Source organism: Elgaria multicarinata, chromosome 12 (genome assembly GCF_023053635.1).
Source record: "Elgaria multicarinata webbii isolate HBS135686 ecotype San Diego chromosome 12, rElgMul1.1.pri, whole genome shotgun sequence".
Classification (NCBI taxonomy): Eukaryota; Metazoa; Chordata; class Lepidosauria; order Squamata; family Anguidae; genus Elgaria; species Elgaria multicarinata.
This window is the reverse complement of record NC_086182.1, coordinates 16882390-16902453: the sequence shown is the minus strand read 5'-3', so window position 1 is coordinate 16902453 and position 20064 is coordinate 16882390. Positions and strand designations below refer to the sequence as shown.

The following is a 20064-nucleotide window of genomic DNA, read 5'->3' as shown; positions in this document are numbered from 1 at the left end:
CTTGTTTTTCAAATGCCAAGCCATGGACCTCCTACTTTTGAAAAATTTGTTATCTCTATGGTAGGTACCTGTGCGAAGCAATTATGGGGTAGCCCCTAATAAGAAAAGGATTTTAGGTATACTAAAAAAACAGACCATAAAATTTGTGATATTACCACGCAAAAATGACAATGATTTAGTTAGGAATATAAAGACGAATTTAATTTTAGTTTACAATTGAACAAATTATGACATGTCTAGCAGCTACTAAACCTAAATGTGATGGGAAAAATCATGCCTCTTTTTGTCCCAAACAATCCCTTCCACATCCGGTTCAATATTTCCTACTTTTAATCTCAAATCTGGATCAACATTGAGTGTATTTTCATTTATTAAAATGCAGACCTTGCAGAGCTAATATGTGAATGGTGCTACGGACCCCCTGGGTGGTCCGCAGACCACCAATTGGGAACCACTGATAAAGAATTTTTGCCAGGTCCCTAGTATTGAGCTCCTTCTGTGCTTTCTCTCCATGCAGCTAAAACTGACTCCGGAATACTTGCAGCTGATGAAGTACAGAGCGATTGCCTCCAACAGCAAGATCTATTTCGGCAAAGATATCCCCAACATGTTTATGGACAATGTTGGGAATCCCACTAAACCTTCAGAAGGACCAGCCGAGGAGCTCCGAGATGAAAACTGGTTAGGAGCTGGGGAGGATTTGTGAAATGGAGGCAGGCCAAAGGGGCGGCTCAATCTTGGTTCGAAGGAATGGAACTAAAGGCCTCGCCCCACTTTTCTCGGTGCGATTTCTCTCTCTTCTTGGATGCTGGAGAAGAGCCCTTCGGCCTTCGTGCTGACAAGGCAGGCTGGAAGCACATCACAGCCCAGCTTCCTGGCTTCTGGATTTTCAGCCGGCAGATTCACTGTCACGTTTGCCTTCGTGCGGATGGAGAAAGCAACAACGAATCACGCCAGAGAGGCTGCAGCGTCCCTGTGATTGGCTCTGCAGCCACTTCAATCAAACAAGCATGTTCACTCCCATTGGATCTTTTGTAGCAACTGGAGCAGGAGAAGCCCTCTCTTGCTAGAAACCATACTGTCCTCTTGTGGTTGTACGTATGGTACAGGTGAAGTCCAACAGGTAGGCAATACGCTCAGTATCCAGCAAATGTAGGAGTCAGAATTGTGGTGTTTCTCTCTCTCTCTCCCCCCCCCCCCCCCTTTTAAAGCATTGGTCTTGATGTGCATATTATCCAAAATGGGCTACGTCAACCAGATAACCTCCACATGCGGTTCTGCAGTATTTGGATTTGTGAGCAATGCTATCCGGTAGTTGGATTTCACCTGTAGCATATATGTGGACCCCGTCCCACCCACCCCAAATAAAGGTGCTATGTTTTGAATTTTAAAAACAAAACAAATGGAAACACCCACACTACAGATCCAAGACTTGGCATGGTGACTTGGAACATTAAATATCAACACAACTAAAGGTGCGTCCACATGGTACTTATTTTGGGATGCATTGACAGAGCACATCCAAACCCTGATGTTCTCCTTCCTACCCTACAATGTTGATAGGGACAATGACAGGACCAATTTCAGATGGGGTGCAAGTTCTCTCTCCCCCTTCCCTCCATAATGGCATCTCCAGATAAAGCTGTCCTGCGAAAGAGGTTGCTACCCTTTTCAGAGATTCCTCCTGCACTAGACCACGGCTACCTCGTAAGCACAGGCATCTGCATAGCCACTTTGCATTGCACGTCATTGGAAGCAGCAGAGAAGTTGATTTGGATTTTGCAGGTCTCTTTCTAGATCATGGCTGCACAACCGGTGATCCACCAAGCTGAATGCAGCCCACCAGCCATGCAATTGTGGCCTGCCATTTATTTTTCCAACCCAACTTTTACCAAGACCCTAGTAGGCCACTGTACATTGCTGTATTTTGGCTTGGCAAATCACAATTTGTGCCAGCACATTTGGGACTAAACCAGCAGCCAGATTCTCTGCTGTTCAGCCTCTGCTTCATGAGTGAAAATGCACCCGTCCATTGTTGCAGTGTCTTCCTAGAAGAAGGCATTGAGAGGATTTCAGGGTCTTGGATCTCACCCATTCCTGCTTACTGAGAAGGTTTCCAATGGTGGGTAGTGTTACTTTGAGCCAATTCTGAGGGTAGCTTTTTGAAGTCATCCATGAGTGATGTGCATGATAAATGCAGTTTGGAATTAGTTTTCTGGGGACAGCCATGCAAACAGGATTAGGAAGTTGTGTCAAATGGTGCATCGTCATTGCACAATTCCTCAAACGATGTCCTTGGTTACCCTGTAAATGTCAAGCCACTAATCCTGGGTTCCTTCTACTATTAGAGCAGCCCAGTCCAACCAGGTGAGCAGAAAATGGCTTGGATTGCAATTCCCATCATCCCCATCCAGTGTCTTTTGCTCAAACCCATCGGGAGGCCGTCTGATCATAGATGCCTGCATTAGGGATTTGAAGGGGGACGTGTTGCTCTAGAAATGGGCTGCTCCAAAGTAGAAACAGAGATTTAAAGAATGTTCTGTTTTCCCCGGTAAATGTTCCATCTTATGTTGGTCTGTGCTATTAACATGATCTGTATAGACCAGTAGGGTTACCTCCCGAGGTCTCTTTTCCAAAGGCTGCATTAAGGCTGTGTATCTTGCAGACATCCTATTGAGACACCAGTGTGCAGGTATATTGGTGGTGAGAACCCTTGTAGACCTGAAATCCAATAACGTATCCTCGATTATCCACACAGAAGAGTTACCAATTGCCTTTATAGCAAAGATCTTCGTTATTGCAAAATGTGAGCATTTTTCTTTTAGTGGCTGATAGATGGGTATTGGAATCGTTGATTCAAAATCAAACCTGTGGCACCAACGTGACACTAGCAGGTCTTGTAGCTTCCAGCAGTATAGTTTCAACATCCCAGGACTTCCCAATATGCAAACAGAGCTGAGATGCAAAGCAGTTTTTAAGCTACGTTCCCCAAGTACTTATTACCCCTACCTTTGGCATTTCAAATTGTGGTTACTTCGACAACCTGTCCAGCACAACACAACAGCAAAACCAAGGAGGTATCTGGCTAGACTCTGTTCCAAAGTTCGGTAAGGCTTCAGGATTATGTGGCTCCTATTTTAACCTCATTTCGTCCATGTTAGAACAAAAGTCATGTACAAAGGTCATGTTCTGTCTTGTCCATTTTGCAAAAACCCTGGGATAATTTTTAATGGAGTGGGGGGTTTCTGAAACAAGGGGCTGATGTGAATGTATTTTTCGTTTTGTTTTTAAACGTTATATAGTGTGATTGCTACAATTCCTGAGTCAGGGGTGCTTGTCAGGGGTGGCTGCTCAGTCTTAGTCTGCCTAAAACAGGGGTTTGGGCGGTGGCAACAGTGCTGTGCACTCTTCAGTATGACTCTTTGGAACTGAGTGGTTCCTTTCATGAGCGTCCAGCTTTTTCCAATATGCAAGTAGGGCAGTCCCCAGAGGCGTGCATCTTTGTAAAATGGGAATGACCAATTGTAAGTCTGCAGATGGGCTAAGAGTCCTACACGCTTTGCCAGGTGTGCCTTAGATTTGTTTCCAACAGTTCCCACATTACAAACATGCATCTCCTTAGCGTTGTTGTTTTTTCCCAGTTGCTTTCTTGCATGTGTCTTCAAAGTGCAAACAGGACTAATGTGACACCCAAATTTGTTCCAGAGTGAACAAATTGGCGGTGTCCCCCTGGTGTCTGTGGCCTGCTCGTTACGAATATATTTCATGAAAGCCCTTAAAAGTAATGTGAACAAATCTATGTGAATGTAATGTCATTTTGAAAGCAGAGAAAAAGGTACTCTGTCCTGTGATAACTTTTAAATATTGGGCCTAGTTTTCCCTGAGATAATAAAACCTATACTGCTTCAGACTGTAGGGGTTGTGTGGATAGGGGGTGATGTGCGATCATATGATTGCTTGCTCAGTATGGAAAATATATATTCCCTACACACATAAATCTAGCATGTCAAGGAAAAAGCTGGATAGTTACCCCTCTCCCTGACATGCTAGGCTTCTATATGCAGGTGTTTTATTTTTTAAAAGGGAGGAGCTTTCAGTCATGTGCGAGCCATCACTTCGGAGTCTGAAATGGTACGACTGAGACATAGGTTGTCCACCCTCTCTGAGAACTTGGCCATTGTTATCCAGCGCCATTTCAACTTCACTGGGTTTCCAACACAACATAGCTGGCGCTAATGGTAGCAAAAGGATGGCTGTTAAACAGATATTTTCATGAGGATGATGTTTTTTTATGCACCATGATGCAGTGTGAACATGCTCAGGAATGACAGGGCCGCACGTCATTTACCCACCGATCCCTTGAGGATCAAGTATTCTTAGACGTGCTGTTGGTTTTTCCACGCTGCATTGTCATGAGTTTGCACTTCTTGCTCCAGAGGAGTTCTATTGAACTCACTTGAAATTATAAAAGAGCAAATGGCTTGAGATTGTCATCTCTGGTTATTCTGATTCCTTTGACATGTAATGCCTCCCTAATGGGATTTCAGGGCCACCTCACACCTTATAAAAACAACTTGGTATGCTTGCCTGTGACCCTGTTGTCCTCTGTAATGTGAGAGACACGTGCTGCTTGCATTCGCAATGTCCACAACTGTTTTTTGTTTCGTTTTTCAAAAAGCATGTTTCTGTCTCACACTTACGGGGAGTCCCCAACTAATTTCTTAATCTGTGAAGCAACCTTAAAGACATGGGGGGTGAATTTGAAACTGTATCTGTGATCTGTGGGTTGTTGTTTTTACAAAAAAAAAATGGACATGGATGGATAGAAATCAAACTTTTACACTGAAATATGTAGAATGTACTGGAGGGGAATAAAAGGGATGAACAATACTCTGAACCTCCACTTCTGCCTGAAGATCTGCTTTACTTTCTTCTCTCTCCCCCCCCCCCCCCGCCCTTCCCCTGGCAGAAGCATCCTCTACAAGACAGGTTATCTAGTCTCCAAGGAGAAGCTGGGGGTGGGTGGGGGGTAGAAACGGTGTGGTGGCTACGAAGATGATTACCTGGGACCAAGTTGGTACGGCCAAGCCTGTCCCATTTTGACTTTGCATCAGAGTGCTAACTAAGAGCAAAGTTTGCAATTCTGCTTCTCAATTTGAGTGGCTATTTGTCTACTTGAACATATCAGAACCTACCTGATAACACTTCAGCTCATGGTTTGGAAAATTGCTAAAGTGGATTAGATTAGGCACGAAAATGGGTGTCATCCTTTCTTTTTGAACATTATCTACAGCTGGATTCCAGTCTCTTATGTTCTATCCAATACTGCAATAGAAGGAGCCACTTTTTTTTTTGGCTTTCATACTATTACAGCTTGCAGATAGGATTATGCCTGTACAAGAAACGGAGAGATATTTATATGAGACCTGTGGGAGTGATTTCATTTGATCTTTTCAGTCCTGATAAAATGTTTGGGAGGGGAGGTACCTTTTATTTCTTAAGATTTTTTTTTTTACTAGCAAAAACTAAATTCCATAAAAGCCAAAGTGTATTATATGACTTTTTATATGACTGTGTGTAAAAAAAAAAAGAACGAAAGAAATAATACTGTTTAGAAGAAATAAGCCTTTGCATTCTTTTTATATAGACTTTCACAATACATAACTTAAAACCACTATTCAATAAAGAGAAGCAAATAATGTGAAAAATAATTAAGATGTAGTAGATGATTTCTCCTGAAAATTAAATTCTTTCCATCTTGTTAGACACTAGAACTGTAATTTAGCAATTTTTTTTTCTTTCCTTTTTTTTTTTAATTGTGATCGCTGCTCATTTTAGAGCCTTTCTCAAATGCTGACTCTTGGGGTTCTGAGCAATTAACATTTTTTCTATTTCCTTTTTGTATTTCCATTGAACAAATTAACACTTTTTCCTCTGTTTTGCAAAGACGAGGTGATTGCTTCAAGCCAGTTTCGTTAATGAGGAGGAATTGGTGAATGACTCTGTATTTTTGGGCATCAACCAATGCTGCTGTGTTTCTGATCTTTTGGGTTGTTTTTTTTTGGTTAGAAATTGTGTATCAGATTAAACAAGCCCTGTATGTTTCAATATTTATTGTAATTACTGAATAAAACATCTTAATTTGCTTTTAGGATTAGTATTAATGTTAATGATTGGGTCAGCTCGTGAGTGTGTGTGTGTGTGTGTGTGTGTGAGAGAGAGAGAGAGAGAGAGAGAGTTCACAGAGGTACAGTAAGGATGTATGCATGATGCTATGTGCACATGCTGAGATTTGAATTTAGAATGGGGTACAAAAATATTAACAACCTAGGAGCTGGACAGATTTTCTACTATCTCGGAGGACTGATCTCACAAACATGAGAAGCAAACGTGGCCTATCGAGTCCTGTGCTGTCTCTTCCAGCTGGTGCAAGTTCTCCAAAAATTTGGGTAGACATGACTGCCACTCTCCATTATCAGTGACTTTTACTTTTTAAGTCGAGAGGGAAGGAGTTTTGAATCTTTTGCAGCCAAAGTGTGTGTCCCACCACACTCCTCGCTTTCCAAGTGTGCTAGAGTGCAGAGGGTTATGTTCTGGGTGTGTTCTGAGCTTCTGCTTGTGTTTTTTAGGCAAGACCTGGGGAATGATGGCGCTGTAGTCCTATAACTGGAAGACCAAGGGCTCCCTACCCCTAGCCAAAGAGCTAGGCCGATAAAAAGCGAGAGAAAAATGCAGCCCTATGTGGGGTTCATGGGGGTGGGGGAAGACTTGGGGACCCACCTATCCTCTCCCTCTGGACCAAAACCACGCAATTGCCCAGATGTAGCACACAGTGCAAGTATCGGAGGATGCTCCATGCCACTTTCACCATTGCTTGTGTGCTGGGAAACAGGAACCGGGTGCAGACAAAGGGGACTGGGAGGCTGCAGCATGGTAGCAGTGTCCTGCCACAGGGCTTGGCAGGTGTCCAGCAAGGCTGCCCCTGACTCATAGGTCTCTTGAGAAAGTTCTGTCTGGATGAGCTTTCCGAATTAGGATTGGGGTGCCTGCTTCACTGATTCAGGGGGAAGCGATAGCAACTGGATTCATCTTCTGGAACATGTTTTTGGGGGCAGTGCTGTAGTGGTTAATTCTGAAGTGTAATTCGTTCATCATGACAATCTCCAAAGTTCCCATCCCCAAAGGGAGAGGCCAAAAATACAAGCAGATGTGTTGGTCCATCTCAACTAATCACTTCTAGGAGCAAGTCTTCTTTGAAGCTCTTGGATCTTTTGAGGGATATTTTTTATTATTATTATTATTTTATATATAAAATACTCAAAAAAAGACCCAAGAGCTTTAAAGAAGACCTGCTCCTAGAAGTGATTTGTCGATTTATATATTTATTATTTATTTATTTATTTAGAATATATACCGCTCCTCATTGAAAAAAATTCAGAGCGGTGTACAAGGTAAAATGAAAATAAAAACAGAATAAAAACAGTTAAAACAAAATTTAAAAGAAACAATAACAGTAATCCAAGGCTGCATGTTAGAGAAAGGCTTCTTGGAATAAAGATGTTTTCAGGAGGCGCCGAAAGGAGTACAAGGTTGACGCCTGCCTGACCTCCAGAGGCAGGGAATTCCACAGGAGGGGGGCCACCACGCTGAAGGCTCTTCCCCTGGTGGATTCCAATCGGAGGATGGATCTAGGTGGAACCACCAGGAGCAGGTCCTCAGATGACCTCAGTGACCGGGCAGGTTGGTAAGGGAGAAGGCGCTCTCTCAGGTATCCTGGTCCCAGGTTGTTTAGGGCTTTGTACACAAGTACAAGAACCTTCAACCTGGCCCGGTAGCGAATAGGCAGCCAGTGCAGTTCCCTCAACAGAGGAGTTACATGCTGGAAAGGGGCAGCTCCGGACAACAGCCGAGCTGCAGCATTCTGCACTAGCTCCAGCTTCCGGAGCAGCTTCAAGGGCAGCCCCACATAGAGCGCGTTGCAGTAATCCAATCCTGAGGTTACCAATGCCTGTACCACCATGGCCAAGCTATCCCTGTCCAGGAGAGGCCGTAGTTGGCGAACCAACCGAAGATGGCAAAAGGCACTCCGAGCCGTGGCGGCTACTTGAGTCTCCAAGGACAGAAATGGGTCTAAGAGTACCCCCAAACTACGAATATATAAAGTTGCTGGTGCAGTCCTGTGAGAAGGCGCATTTTTAACCTCACAACAGCCCTGCAAGGTGGGATAGGGCCATCAGTGTGAGGCTGCATGGCGCTTTATGTAAGAGTGACCCACAAAGATGTCTTCCTTTTGAGGTTCACCACAGGGCTGGTTAGTAATGCCACTTGCCCCCATGCTGGTTTGGAGTGTGTGTGCGTGTGGATGTGGGGCGAAGGCGACACGCAACCCCGTTACTACTATAGTATCTGGCTTCTTGCCCCGGCTCTGGACTGGCCCTGCCCGTCGCGCATGCGTCGTTAAACACCCTGCCTCTCGGCGGCGTCTCCTTGGTCCCCTCGAGCTCCCCCCCGACCTCTCCAAAATGGCCGCGCAGCGCGCCCTGCCCCGCGGACCGAATCCCGCCTCCTCTCGCGCCCCATCACGCTGCCTCATTGGCGAGCCGGGCTCGACGTCCAGCGCCGATTGGCTGCCTGCGTGTGTGGCGGAAGCCGGCGGGAGGGGAGGAGGAGGAGGAGGAGGCGAGTGTGTGGGGCGGAGGGCGCAGGAAGCGGCCTGGTCTGGGGGGATGTGGAGAGCCGGCATGGCTGCTGGGGAAGGCCTGGGACCGGCGCTCAGGGCGGTCAAGGAGCAAGTGCAGCAGGCGGCGGCCAGCAGGCCTCAGGTACCCCGGGGAGAGCGTGAGGGGAGGCCTCCCGGGGAGGAGGGATCCACGGCTGTGTTTTGGGAGAGGAAAGGGCAGGCCTGGCTTAGGCTGCCCTGCCCCGTTCATTTCTGTTCATTCTGTTTTATTTCTGTTTATTTCACTGTGGCTTCTGTCATTCCACTTTATTCCCAGTTATTTCTGTTTGTTTTAAATTACCTTATTTTATTCTGTTTTATTTCCATTTGTTTCTGTTTATTTTACTTTATCCTGTTTTATTCTAAATGTTTCTCCATTCCCCATTATTATTTTCTAATTTGTAGTTTATTTGTATTCGTTTGCGGTGTGCTCTCTGCAAGTTTACCTGGAGGTAAAGCCCCATCGAACTCATCGGGGCCTTACCTCTGAGCGCGCACAGAGAGCAGCCTTCCCCCAAACATGGGCTCGCCAGATCTTTTGGACACCAACCAGCCCTAAACCCCAGGGAGAAAGGCTGATGACCAGGAATGATGAGAGATGTAATCGAAAACATCCAAAGGGCGCCAGGTTGCTAATCCTACCTCACTAATCTATGCAAGTTTACACTACAATAAATCCCTTAGTCTTTAAAATGTCACAATACCTTTTGCTGTACATCGCGTGATGTCTCAAGCAAAGGGGAACATAACTCACCTCCATCAAAAAGGATTTGGTTTCAGAAAGAAGTGAACCACACTTTTATACCACCATCTGCGGCGGTTGGTCTGTTTCTGTACACTACGCTCTGTACGCTACACCACTCCGTAGTGTACAGCCCATACACTAAGCTCAGCATCTCAGGCCCTCCTCTGGGTGCCTCTTCTGAGGGTGGGAACAAGGGAGAGGGCCTTCATAGTGGTGGCCCCCTACTTATGGAATGATCTCCCTGATGAGGCCAACATTATTATCTCTTTGGCGCCAGGTTAAAACTGTCCTCTTAATCAGGACCAGGATTGACTTTAGTTGATTGTTCTAAATATTGTTTTAGATTAATGGCTGTGTGTGAGCTATCTACTTATATGTTATTATGGTTTTACACTTTGTATAATATATTTTAATGGGTTTTATTTTTTAAAAAAATGTGAACCACCCAGAGAGCTTCGGCTATGGGGCAGTATAGAAATATAAGAATAAGCAATAGCCATTGTGGTTGGTCTGCGATTATTGTTTTTCACATGCCTGTTATTGAGCTATGGGCATGCATAGGTGTGAATTCATCCACTTGCCTGCTGACCATTTCTTTCTTTGCAAACACAGAGCTTGCCTGCTATACAGCCTCGTCTTGTAGCTGTCAGTAAAACGAAACCTGCAGAAATGGTGATCGAGGCCTACAACCATGGGCAACGCAGTTTTGGAGAAAACTACGTGAGTGCCCTGCCTTTCGCTGTTAGTTTGGGCTTCCAGACCAGAAAGGTGTGCCCTGAGTCTGCCAGGAGCATCCAGAGAACTGCTCCAGCAGCTCCTAGTTATATAGTCTAAGCCACTGTCATACTATGCTTTGGTATTCATGCTTGGCACATGCCACAGTTAAGATTTGTGGTGTCTAAAATAGAGTACATCAATCACAGCCCATAGGATTGCGATGTTCTATACAATGTGATGGCACTCTAAATACAGATCTGTCAGATTCTTTAAGGTTGCTGTCTGCCCCTTATTTTTCTGTCTCCTGGTATATGTGTATACCTCTTCCATCATGCATAGGCGCAATGTGTGATCTGATTTCAAGAAAGCCCAAGAATCTGTGATGGCAAAAGAGCTGGGTCTGGATCTGGCCTCTTTCCCATGCATGTGAGGACCCTTTAAAATATGGATCCAGCTCTGAGCCTTAGTTTATCATTTGCCTATTGCTGCATAGAATTAATGCTAAATGGTGGCTGGTTAATTAGACTTCTCTAGTCCTAATGAGTAAGCATGGGTGAATAGTGGAGTGCCAGACTTCCATAGGATACACAGGGACAATGGTGATGGTAAGCACTTTTTTGGACAATAGCTATGGGAGCAGTTGGCAACTCAGTGCATGACTTTGTGATTAAGAGTAGTGTCTATTAGCACTTGGACAAGAGGGGCAATACCTTTCCTATACCTCTCATCTCATGCATCAGTCCACTTTGTGTTGACCGGCATAATTGGAACGCACGGTCTTATATTCAGTCCCTAAGTCATGGTGGTACTCAGCTAGAAGGAAACAAAAGAGAGCTGAGCAAATCTTAATGTTGTGATTTTCTGTAGGTCCAAGAATTACTAGAAAAGGCATCAGAGTCTAGGGTAAGTATACCGCGTGTCTGTTGCTGCTTTTTAAATAATACCTTCAGTTTATCAAGGTGGTCGGTCAGTGCGAGCTTCTTTCAGAAGGCTGACTAGTCATTTCCTAGGCAGAGTAGGATCTTTCTACTTGTGTTTTATCAGCCAGGTAACGTTTTGTGTAAACGGCAGATAACCTTGAACAAAACGGATCTTGAAGAGCCCCAGACATTTTAAATAATGACCAAGTCCTGATTTGGGATTAGTTGTGATAGCTGTTCAAGTAGGGGGAGGCATAGCTAAATGAGAAGAGTGCCTGCTTTGCATGCAGGAAATTCAAGGTTCAATCCCCGGCTTCTTCTGGTAGGGCTAGGAAAGAATCCTATCTGAAGCTCTGGCCAGTAGCTGCCAGTCAGTGTTGACAATACTGGGCTCAGTGGTTTGACTCAGTATAAGGTAGTTTCCTATCTTCCTAGTTCTGGCAGCCATCAGAATTAATTGTACATATATACACCTAAGGAGCCTTGGATGAGATATGTATCTTTGTTCTGACATGGGAATCATCTGTGTTTGTTTTCAACCCAATGGGTTGGATCCAGACTTAGTGGAATAGACCAGTCAAATCAATAAGACTCAAGTTCATCATAATCAACTTCAGTCTCGTCAATTTCAATGGGTCTACTCTAAGTATGACTAAGGGTGTAATCCTATGCATGGTAAGACAGAAAAATGTCTTACCATGCATAGGATGGTGGCTAACTGGCGAATACTAGGAGTTGTAGGACTTTCTTTTCTTCCCAGACGTGCATAGGATTGTGCTATAAGCCAGGATCCAACCCAATTTTTCATATTGTGAGCCACTTCTCGAAGACTTCTTTGTCTTGAAAATCGGGTTATAAGTACCTGAATCAATATGAAAAGCATCTTTCAGTTGCAAATGTTGTGTGGATAGCATAAATGCATTTCAAAATAGGCTGAACTCTTCCGCCTCTGTCCTCAGATTCTCTCTTCTTGTCCAGAGATTAAATGGCATTTCATCGGCCACTTGCAGAAAAACAACGTCAACAAACTGATTGGTAATTGTAACTTCTTTTGGTGCTGACTGGTGGGGGCAGAGACGGGGCACAATAAGCTCTTTATCTGTGGCAGCGAAGGACTGTTGCAATACGTCCACTTTAATTAATGCACCACTGCTCTTGCTCTGACTCAGGCAGATTCTATTTTTGGAACGCAGTTGAATTGCACAATGGAAAGACCAGAAAACCAGTGTTTCCTTCAAAGAATGTAAATTGGGGTGGGTGGATTGAATTTTCTCAGGGCTGTGAGGGCAGCTTTGTAAAGATGTCCACAAAAGTTCCTAGCCCTCAAACGATTTCACTAGCCTGTTAAGGTTTTTTAATTTATTTTTATTCTAACTTGCCCTTCCATCCTTGCATATTCCAGGATGGCGTATATGGTAAAAGCAATGCAGTACAATACATTAGCCAAAAGAGACTAGTAGCCTGCATTGGCATGCTGGCTGCATTAGAAGGGAAGCCCCTTCCTCCCCTGCCATGCACAGAAACGAAGTGAGCTGGCAGAGGAGGGCTGGAACAGTCCATCCCTCCTCCATCAGCCTACTCACCCACCTGCATGCAATTTCATCCTCTCGCCTGCATGGAATTCCTTCTCGCCTGTGGCTACCAGGCAAGTTGTTAAACAAAAAGCTGGCTGCAGGGCGTGAGACTCTTTGGCCTTGGTGAACATGGACTTGGGCTGTATGACTCTGCAGTAAAATCAGTCAATCAGATTGCATGTATTTATTTATTTATTTTACAAAATGTGCAAACCTTTCTATATCTTTTAAAAAGGTTCCTGAGTTGTGGACGGCAAGGAAAAAGGAACTGAGCAAACTGCAAAAGAATAAAAATATTTAAAATCAAGTTATGCCAATAAAAAGGGGAGAACTAGGGCTGGTAATTTAGGAACAGCTTCTTTAGATAGAAATGTTGTTCGCAGTCATGAAAACAAAGCAATGTTGTTTCTTGCCTGACATCAACTATATGTCAGCGACTATATGCATAAAATCTAAAAGATGAAACATGTTTCACAACCACATTAGATTTAACTTAAGTTTTAATTAACAGTTAGCTATTTGCATCCTGGTTTGTCATTTAATGAACCCGAAGTCGAATGTGTTCACTTTCGGTGAGTCCCTCAGCGTCTTCTAATTTGTGTTCCTTCAGCTCGTATACTTACTAGTTAGTTCACAGTATCAGGCAGAAGACAACTTTGTTCGGGACCTAAAATTCTATTTAGTACTGAGAAAGAAAATGGAAGTATAGTTGTTGTGTTTGGAAGTAGCCAAAGATGGATTCGTGAATTCCAGGAAATGTACCAAGATCAGGTTAAACCTGACTTCACCACAGTCTTTCTGATTTGCATTCAAAGAAGTGAGGTCCGCAGGGCAAGTGCACGGGTCGTGGGCACCCTTCGGTCCTTCCTGTGCCTAGGACCGCTGTGCAGGTATCATGTGCAACTCACATTTGCTAAGATATGTATGTATATTCATTTAGGGGTACCTAACCTCTTCATGCTAGAAACGGTGGATTCCATAAAACTGGCAGACAGGGTGAATGCTTGTTGGCAGAAGAAAGGCTCTTTGGAGAAGCTCAAGATTATGGTGCAAGTGAACACCAGTGGCGAAGACAGTAAGTAAACTAGATGTTACGTTTCCTTCTCCCCCACCACCCACCTCTCTCAAAAGTCTAAGAGTTTGATTGGCTCTCAGCCTTATTTTTAAGCAAGGGTGCAGGAACTCTTTCGGCCTGAGGGCTCTTGGGGGCTGCATTCCCATGGTGGGCGGAGCGAAAGGGTCAGGGTCAGGATACTAGCATATGTTAGCTTAAAGCTCTTCTTTAACTAAGCCTTAGGAGAAGTGTTTCAGCCATTTAAAATGGGGAAATAGCTGTACAAAAGCCGGGGAAACACCAAACGATCAGTGGGTGGGGCCTGAGGAATTGGGTGGGGCCTTCTGGGGAACCTTAGAGGACCAGATTGGGACCCCAAGCAGGCTGACTTTGGCCCCCGGGCCATGAGGTTCTACATCCCTGTTTTAAAGGGTAGAGTCCTGTTCGTATGACCCTCCCACACCTTGCAGCGTCTGTATGTAGGTTATGATGCCTGTGGAAGGAATCCTATGTGCATACAACTGTACGTATGTAGACTCTGAAAGCGAAGGGATCCCAGATCACTTGGAGATCTTGCACACCTACAAAAGAAATAAATATTCTCTTAAGGGCAAGGCTCCCTTCCAGATTGGTTAAGATTCAGAATCCTGGGGCTTAATTCATCCGCTATTTTACTGGGAAAGATCAGGTAGTTGTAAGAACCAAGGGTCCATCTAGTCCAGCACTCTGTTCACACAGTGGCCAACCAGCTGTGAACCAGAGACCCACAAGCAGGACATGGGTTCAACTGTACCCCCCCAACCATGTTCCCCAGCCAAAGGAAGTGAGGCAGGTGGCTACTAGGAGGAGGGCTTTCTCCGCTGTGGCACCCCGGTTGTGGAATGAGCTCCCCAGAGAGGTCCGCCTGGCGCCTACACTGTACTCCTTTCGTCGCCAGCTGAAGACCTTTTTATTCACTCAGTATTTTAACACTTAATTTTAACTTAAATTTAAATTATACTGTTTTAACTCTGTATTTTAACCTTATATCAATTTTGCTGCGTGGTTTTATCCTGGTTGTGCTTTTTATATTGTATTTTGTATTTGTATTTTTAACTTGTTGGTTGTTTTATGATGATTTTAATTTTTGTGAACCGCCCAGAGAGCTTCGGCTATTGGGCGGTATAAAAATGTAATAAATAAATAAATAAAATAAATAAAACTAGTGTATAAAAGGCTTACTGCCTCCGAAACTGGAGTTAGCACATAGCCATCAGGACTACTCCTCTGTGTTGCTTTCTTAGAACTTCTTAGCTGAAGGCATGTTGGGATTCTTTCTGGTAATGGTGCCTTGTCTATTGAGAGCCATTACGATGTAGAGTCTAAATCAGCCTCCCCCCCCTCCCGCAACCTAGTGCCCTCCAGATGTGTTGGACTGCAACTCCCATCATCCCCATCCATCTGGGAGGCACTGCTTCAATATCCACTCCACTGCAAAGCTTGTTGGGTGACCTTGGGACGACCGTTCTCTTTTAGCCTAGCCTACCCCACAGGGTTGTCATGAGGATAAAATGGGGGAGTTCCTTGGAGGAAGGATGGGATAACAATGTAGTATATAAATAAAATCTTTTCTTTCTGTTGTAAAGGTAAGCACGGGCTGCCACCTGGAGAAGCCGTGATGACAGTGACACATATCCTGCAGAAATGTCTCAGCTTGGAATTTGTGGGCTTGATGACCATTGGCAGCTTCGGGCATGACCTGAGCAAGGGGCCCAATCCTGACTTCCAGGTAGGCCTTGCCTTCCAGGTTGGGGCCGTTGGGGTGGAAATGCTCCGCAACCAAGCTTGGCTTTCAAGGGAACAAGAGGGCAAAGCTCAGCGGCGTCTTCTCCTTCCTCCCCCCTCCAGATGTTGTTGTCTTTGCGTCAGGAGCTGTGCGACAAGCTCAACATCCCCCTTGAGAAAGTGGAGCTGAGCATGGGCATGTCGACGGACTTCCAGCACGCAGTAAGTCCGGCTTCTCTTTGGCCATCGCTCCTTGTGGAGCTTCGGTCTTTCCACTCCTTCCTTTTGCCTGCTGTCCTCGCATAGTGTTTGAACATCTAGTCCTGTAAATGAACAACCAAGCTCATGCTGGAACATTTGGGTAAATCTTGGCTTTCCCTTTTTTAAAGTTCCCCCTCTCTTCATAGTCTCTCTTCTTTTCTTTGGTGTGTGCCACTGCGCCGTTTTGATTACATTCCTCCTTTGTTACGTTTCTTTCACTAGCTTCTGTTTTCTTATCGAATCCAGTTTAAGCTGCTACTTTTTTCTTTTAAATCTCTTAACCCTCTGGCCTCTTTTCTCTTCTTCCTTTCTCTTTCTCTACCTTTCCATCTCCTCCACTCTGGATAACTTTCTCCTGGCTAAGCCTTGAGTTATGACCACCTGGATCTTTTTCCCTTGCTGCCCCTGCCTCTGGAACAGGGCTGGCATCAAGAGGAGGCACCGTCAGGCACCTGCCAAGGCCCCGAGTCCAATAGGAACTCTTCTGCTTCTTGACTGCAAGCTGTATGTTCACCTGCCTTTCGCTCTGGCCCAGACAATCGTAGTGATAAGGAGCAGCAGTAGAGGCCGCTGCCTGCTTGCTCACCGGCTCGCTGCCTGTCAAGCTAGCAAATGATAGAAATTTATTTATTATTTATTTATTTATATCGCATTTATATCCCGCCATTTTTCCTCCAAGGAACGCAAGGCAGCGTACATAATTCTCCTCCTCTCCATATTATCCTCACAACAACAACAACCCTGTGAGATAATAATAACAACAACAACAACAACAATAATTGTTTTTAAATGGATATTGTCTGTTTTTTGTTTGTACTTTATGCTTTTCATGGTTTTAAATTTTGTACATTTCTTTTTAATGTTCACTGTTTTTAACTTTTGTAAACAGCCCAGAGAGCTTCGGCTATGGGGCAATATATAAATGTAAATTATTATTATTATTATTATTATTATTATTATTATTATTATTACCCGCTTTTCCATTTGGATCGAGGCGGGGAACAACAATGTATAAATACATAAAATTGATTAAAAACATAGTACACATTATTAAAACATCCTAAAAACATCCGAGGTAGGTTGGGCTGAGAGCCTGTGACTGGCCCAAAGTCACCCAGTGGGTTTCCATGGCCGAGTGGGGACTAGAACCCGGATCTCCAGACTCCCAGTCCAACCCCTTAGCCACTATACCACACTGGCTCTTAAAGCAATAGTGAGAAAGAAGGTGAAGAGCTATAGTAGCTGGTGATAAAAGGCAGCTGCGAGAAGGTCGACTCACTGAGGATGGGGTCCGTCCTCAGCGCATAGTTAAACTATGGAATTTGTTAACGCAAGGTGTAGTGATGGCCACCGATTTGGTTAGCTTTGAAAAGGAGTTGCACAATTTCCTGGAGGAGAAGGCTATCAATGACTACTAGTCCTGATGGGTATTTGCTATCTCTAGTTGCAGAGGCAGTATGCCTATGTACAGTAGTTGCTGGGGAACATGGGTAGTGTGCTGCTGCTGTTGCACCCCTGTCTTGCTTCCCGCAGACTGCTAGTTGGCCACTGTGTGAACAGAGTGCTGAACTAGATGAACTCTTGGCCTGATCCAGCGTGGCTCTTCACACGTTCTTAAGGTGTCTCACCCAAGGACTCTCCAAAACCTGGAAGCCGGCAGTGCTGCGGAGCTTTCTGTACCCATTGGTCTTTCTCCTGCTTTTTCTTCTGCGCAGATTGAAGTTGGATCCACAAACGTCCGGATCGGAAGCACGATCTTCGGAGAGCGCAGTTACCCCAACAAGCCTTCCAATGACAAAGCCCCGAGGGAGATCAAAGGCAAGGTGGAGAACCTGGCGGTGTAGGAGCACGAACCGAGAAAGCTCTGGAGGTTCCCTCAGCTGGGGCGATCTATTCTGATAGACTTACTATGCACTAAACTTTTTCCCTTTGTGCTCACAGCGGTGGGGGTGTGTGTGTGGCATTATCAGGTAATCAGAGGGCGTCGCAGGCACTTCGTCACCTGTAATTTTAATATTGTGTGTCCATAGAGATCGACTTTTTAAAACCAGCAAATGAACGCCTGTGCTTGACAAGTGACTTTTGGCACCTTAGCTGCAATGACTTTAGATAGCTAAAGTGGATAACCAACTAACTTCTGCCCTATTAGCTCTGGGCACGAAACATTTCCAGCAGTGACCATTGCACATTTCTAACCAGAGACATGTTTTCTTTTTAGTCGTATCTCTCCCGCCCTCTCCCGAGGTGGCAATCCCTCAGGCATACTTCGTCGTCCAACCCCCTTAAAATGCTTTATGGGTAAACAGCTGCGCTGTGTGCAGACAGAAGGATCCGTGCAGAGATCTTAATGACGCTAAGGAATACCTGCTCAGCACTGGGTGGCTTGATGAGTGATAGACAGAGGAAAGGTGGGTGAGGATCTCCTTGCAAGCTTCAGCCAATAGTCATCTTTCGTGCCACAGATTTGGAAGGGATTTTTTTAGGTTGAAGTCATCCTCTTAAAGACCAGCCTTGATCACTGGTTACATATCACCATCTGTTTTGCTCACTAAACATCCCTTTCAGCCCTGCTCTCGCTCTCGAGTAAATTTATGGTCAGAGTAGTTCCGCGCGGTAGCCGTACGTCCCGCTCAACAAAGCCGAGGAGACTCCCGTCTCTGCCGCTGACTTGCTGCGTGATCTTGGCCGAGTCACTTAACCATACTGTGCCTGCGCCCCCTATATTGATATACGGGGCTGACCTACCTCACGTGGCAAACGGAGAGGCTGCCATGCGTGGGAAGTTTCCTTGGGACGCCTCCTTTCCCCCCCCCCCCCATCCCCCCATCAGAAAGGCAGGACTGTAGAGGAAAGCAGTCTTATACAGAAGGTCAAGGAAGATCTAAGAGCTGACAGTGGTTTGAACATTCGTCTGCATTTATGGGTGTGCATGTGAGGTGGACTAGGCGGGTCTGCAAGTAGCACGTATGCAAAAGAACTGTTACCCCAGGCAACTAGCAAACCCCCAAGATTTCATGCAAAGCATAAGTCATCCCAGACGTTGGGTCCCAAGTGGTAGAATGTAACAGTGTGTTTGTATCCCCACTGTGCACACGTCTCCATTTTCTTTAAAGAAAGAAGGAACCTCGTTAAACCAGCCACAACTCTGGTTTCACAAAAAACTCATCCACGTGTTCATCCTTCCTCAGCAGTATGCCCAGTCCGTGCAAATCTTTTTCAGTGGAATCTGTTTTGTAACTCACATGTTGACAATCTACTTCAAGGCCCAGCCTGCTGCTATAAATGACTTCAATCCCTGGTCGAAATACCCTTCTTTCCCTCCTCCCCCCCCCCAACCCATAGCTTCCTGCGTGGTTTGTCTTTGGGTTAATCCAGCAGTGTGTCTTGGGTTAATCATTGGAGAAGGGAGCATAGGTCAGTGATGCAGAGCACATACTTGGCCCACAGAAGGCCTCAGCATCTCCAGTTTAAAAGGATTGGGGAGACGGTTATGAGAGCAACCTCCTGTCAAGTCCCCGGAGAGCCCCTGCCAGTCACAGATGGATGGATACTCTGATCCAGCATAAGGCAACTTCCTGTGTTCCTAGCTGTGGGAGACACTTGGTTTTTTTGCACCCTGGACACAACTCTGAACGCAACTGCAAAGAACGAAACATCCAAACGCCAGTGTTCCACTACATGGGTGCAACGCTAAACAGTCCCAGCTCCTTCCTTCCCCGTGCTCCACAGTGCAGTGTTCTCATTGTGTGTTCAGAGTAAAACCAGTTGTGGATCAAAATACTGTACCATCTGTGCCAGTTACTACAGTTACTAAGCTATTAAAGATGTTATTTTTTTTCCTGAATCTGGTGTGGTAAATGGAAACTAAAGAATGGAAGCTGTGGATTTGCGCTCAGCTGCTCAGTATTTCCTTGCTGTGTCTAAGCGCGCCGGAAGCTCTGGTTCTGGAAGGCTTGTTGTGGGTGTCCAGCCAGCGCAAAACATGGAGCCATTCTAAAGCGATGGGTGTTGGACCGCCCCTCTCGAGTGGAGCGAACTCAGGGCTGCTTTTGCTCTGGAAGATCCGAAAGCAAGTCTTGTGGCAGACGTAGCTGGGATAACACCAGGAGCAGGTGGGCAAGTGGGTAGTAATTGTGAGGGCAGCAGCGGGCCCTGAGGACGTCAACCCTGGAAGAAGAGAGGGCTGCATAGGAGATTCAGCGGTGTGCTCTCAAAATCAGCTTGGGTGCAACGGAGGGAGTGAAAATCTGTGCAAAGGCACGACAATGTCAGTTGTTGGAGTGCTTTATGTGGTGGATGCATCTTGGAGA

At 45.3% G+C, this 20064-nt stretch overlaps 2 protein-coding genes across 2 annotated transcripts in view; both read left to right on the top strand.

Annotated features, from left to right (window-relative positions):
* ERLIN2 (ER lipid raft associated 2) overlaps positions 1-6146 on the top strand; it is a 30016-nt gene extending 23870 nt beyond the window's left edge. The window contains exon 12 of the mRNA XM_063139100.1: positions 518-6146. Coding sequence (XP_062995170.1) covers positions 518-706 — 189 coding nt within the window. The 3' untranslated portion in view covers positions 707-6146. The remainder of the gene's footprint in view (positions 1-517) is intronic.
* A 2551-nt stretch (positions 6147-8697) lies between these two features.
* On the top strand, positions 8698-19598 carry PLPBP (pyridoxal phosphate binding protein). Its single transcript, XM_063139085.1, has 8 exons — positions 8698-8822; positions 10077-10184; positions 11049-11084; positions 12061-12136; positions 13616-13750; positions 15355-15497; positions 15617-15715; positions 17470-19598. The coding sequence occupies exons 1-8, from the start codon at positions 8727-8729 to the stop codon at positions 17596-17598; spliced, it is 822 nt and encodes a 273-aa protein (XP_062995155.1). The 5' UTR covers positions 8698-8726; the 3' UTR covers positions 17599-19598.
* The last annotated feature ends 466 nt before the right edge of the window (positions 19599-20064 follow it).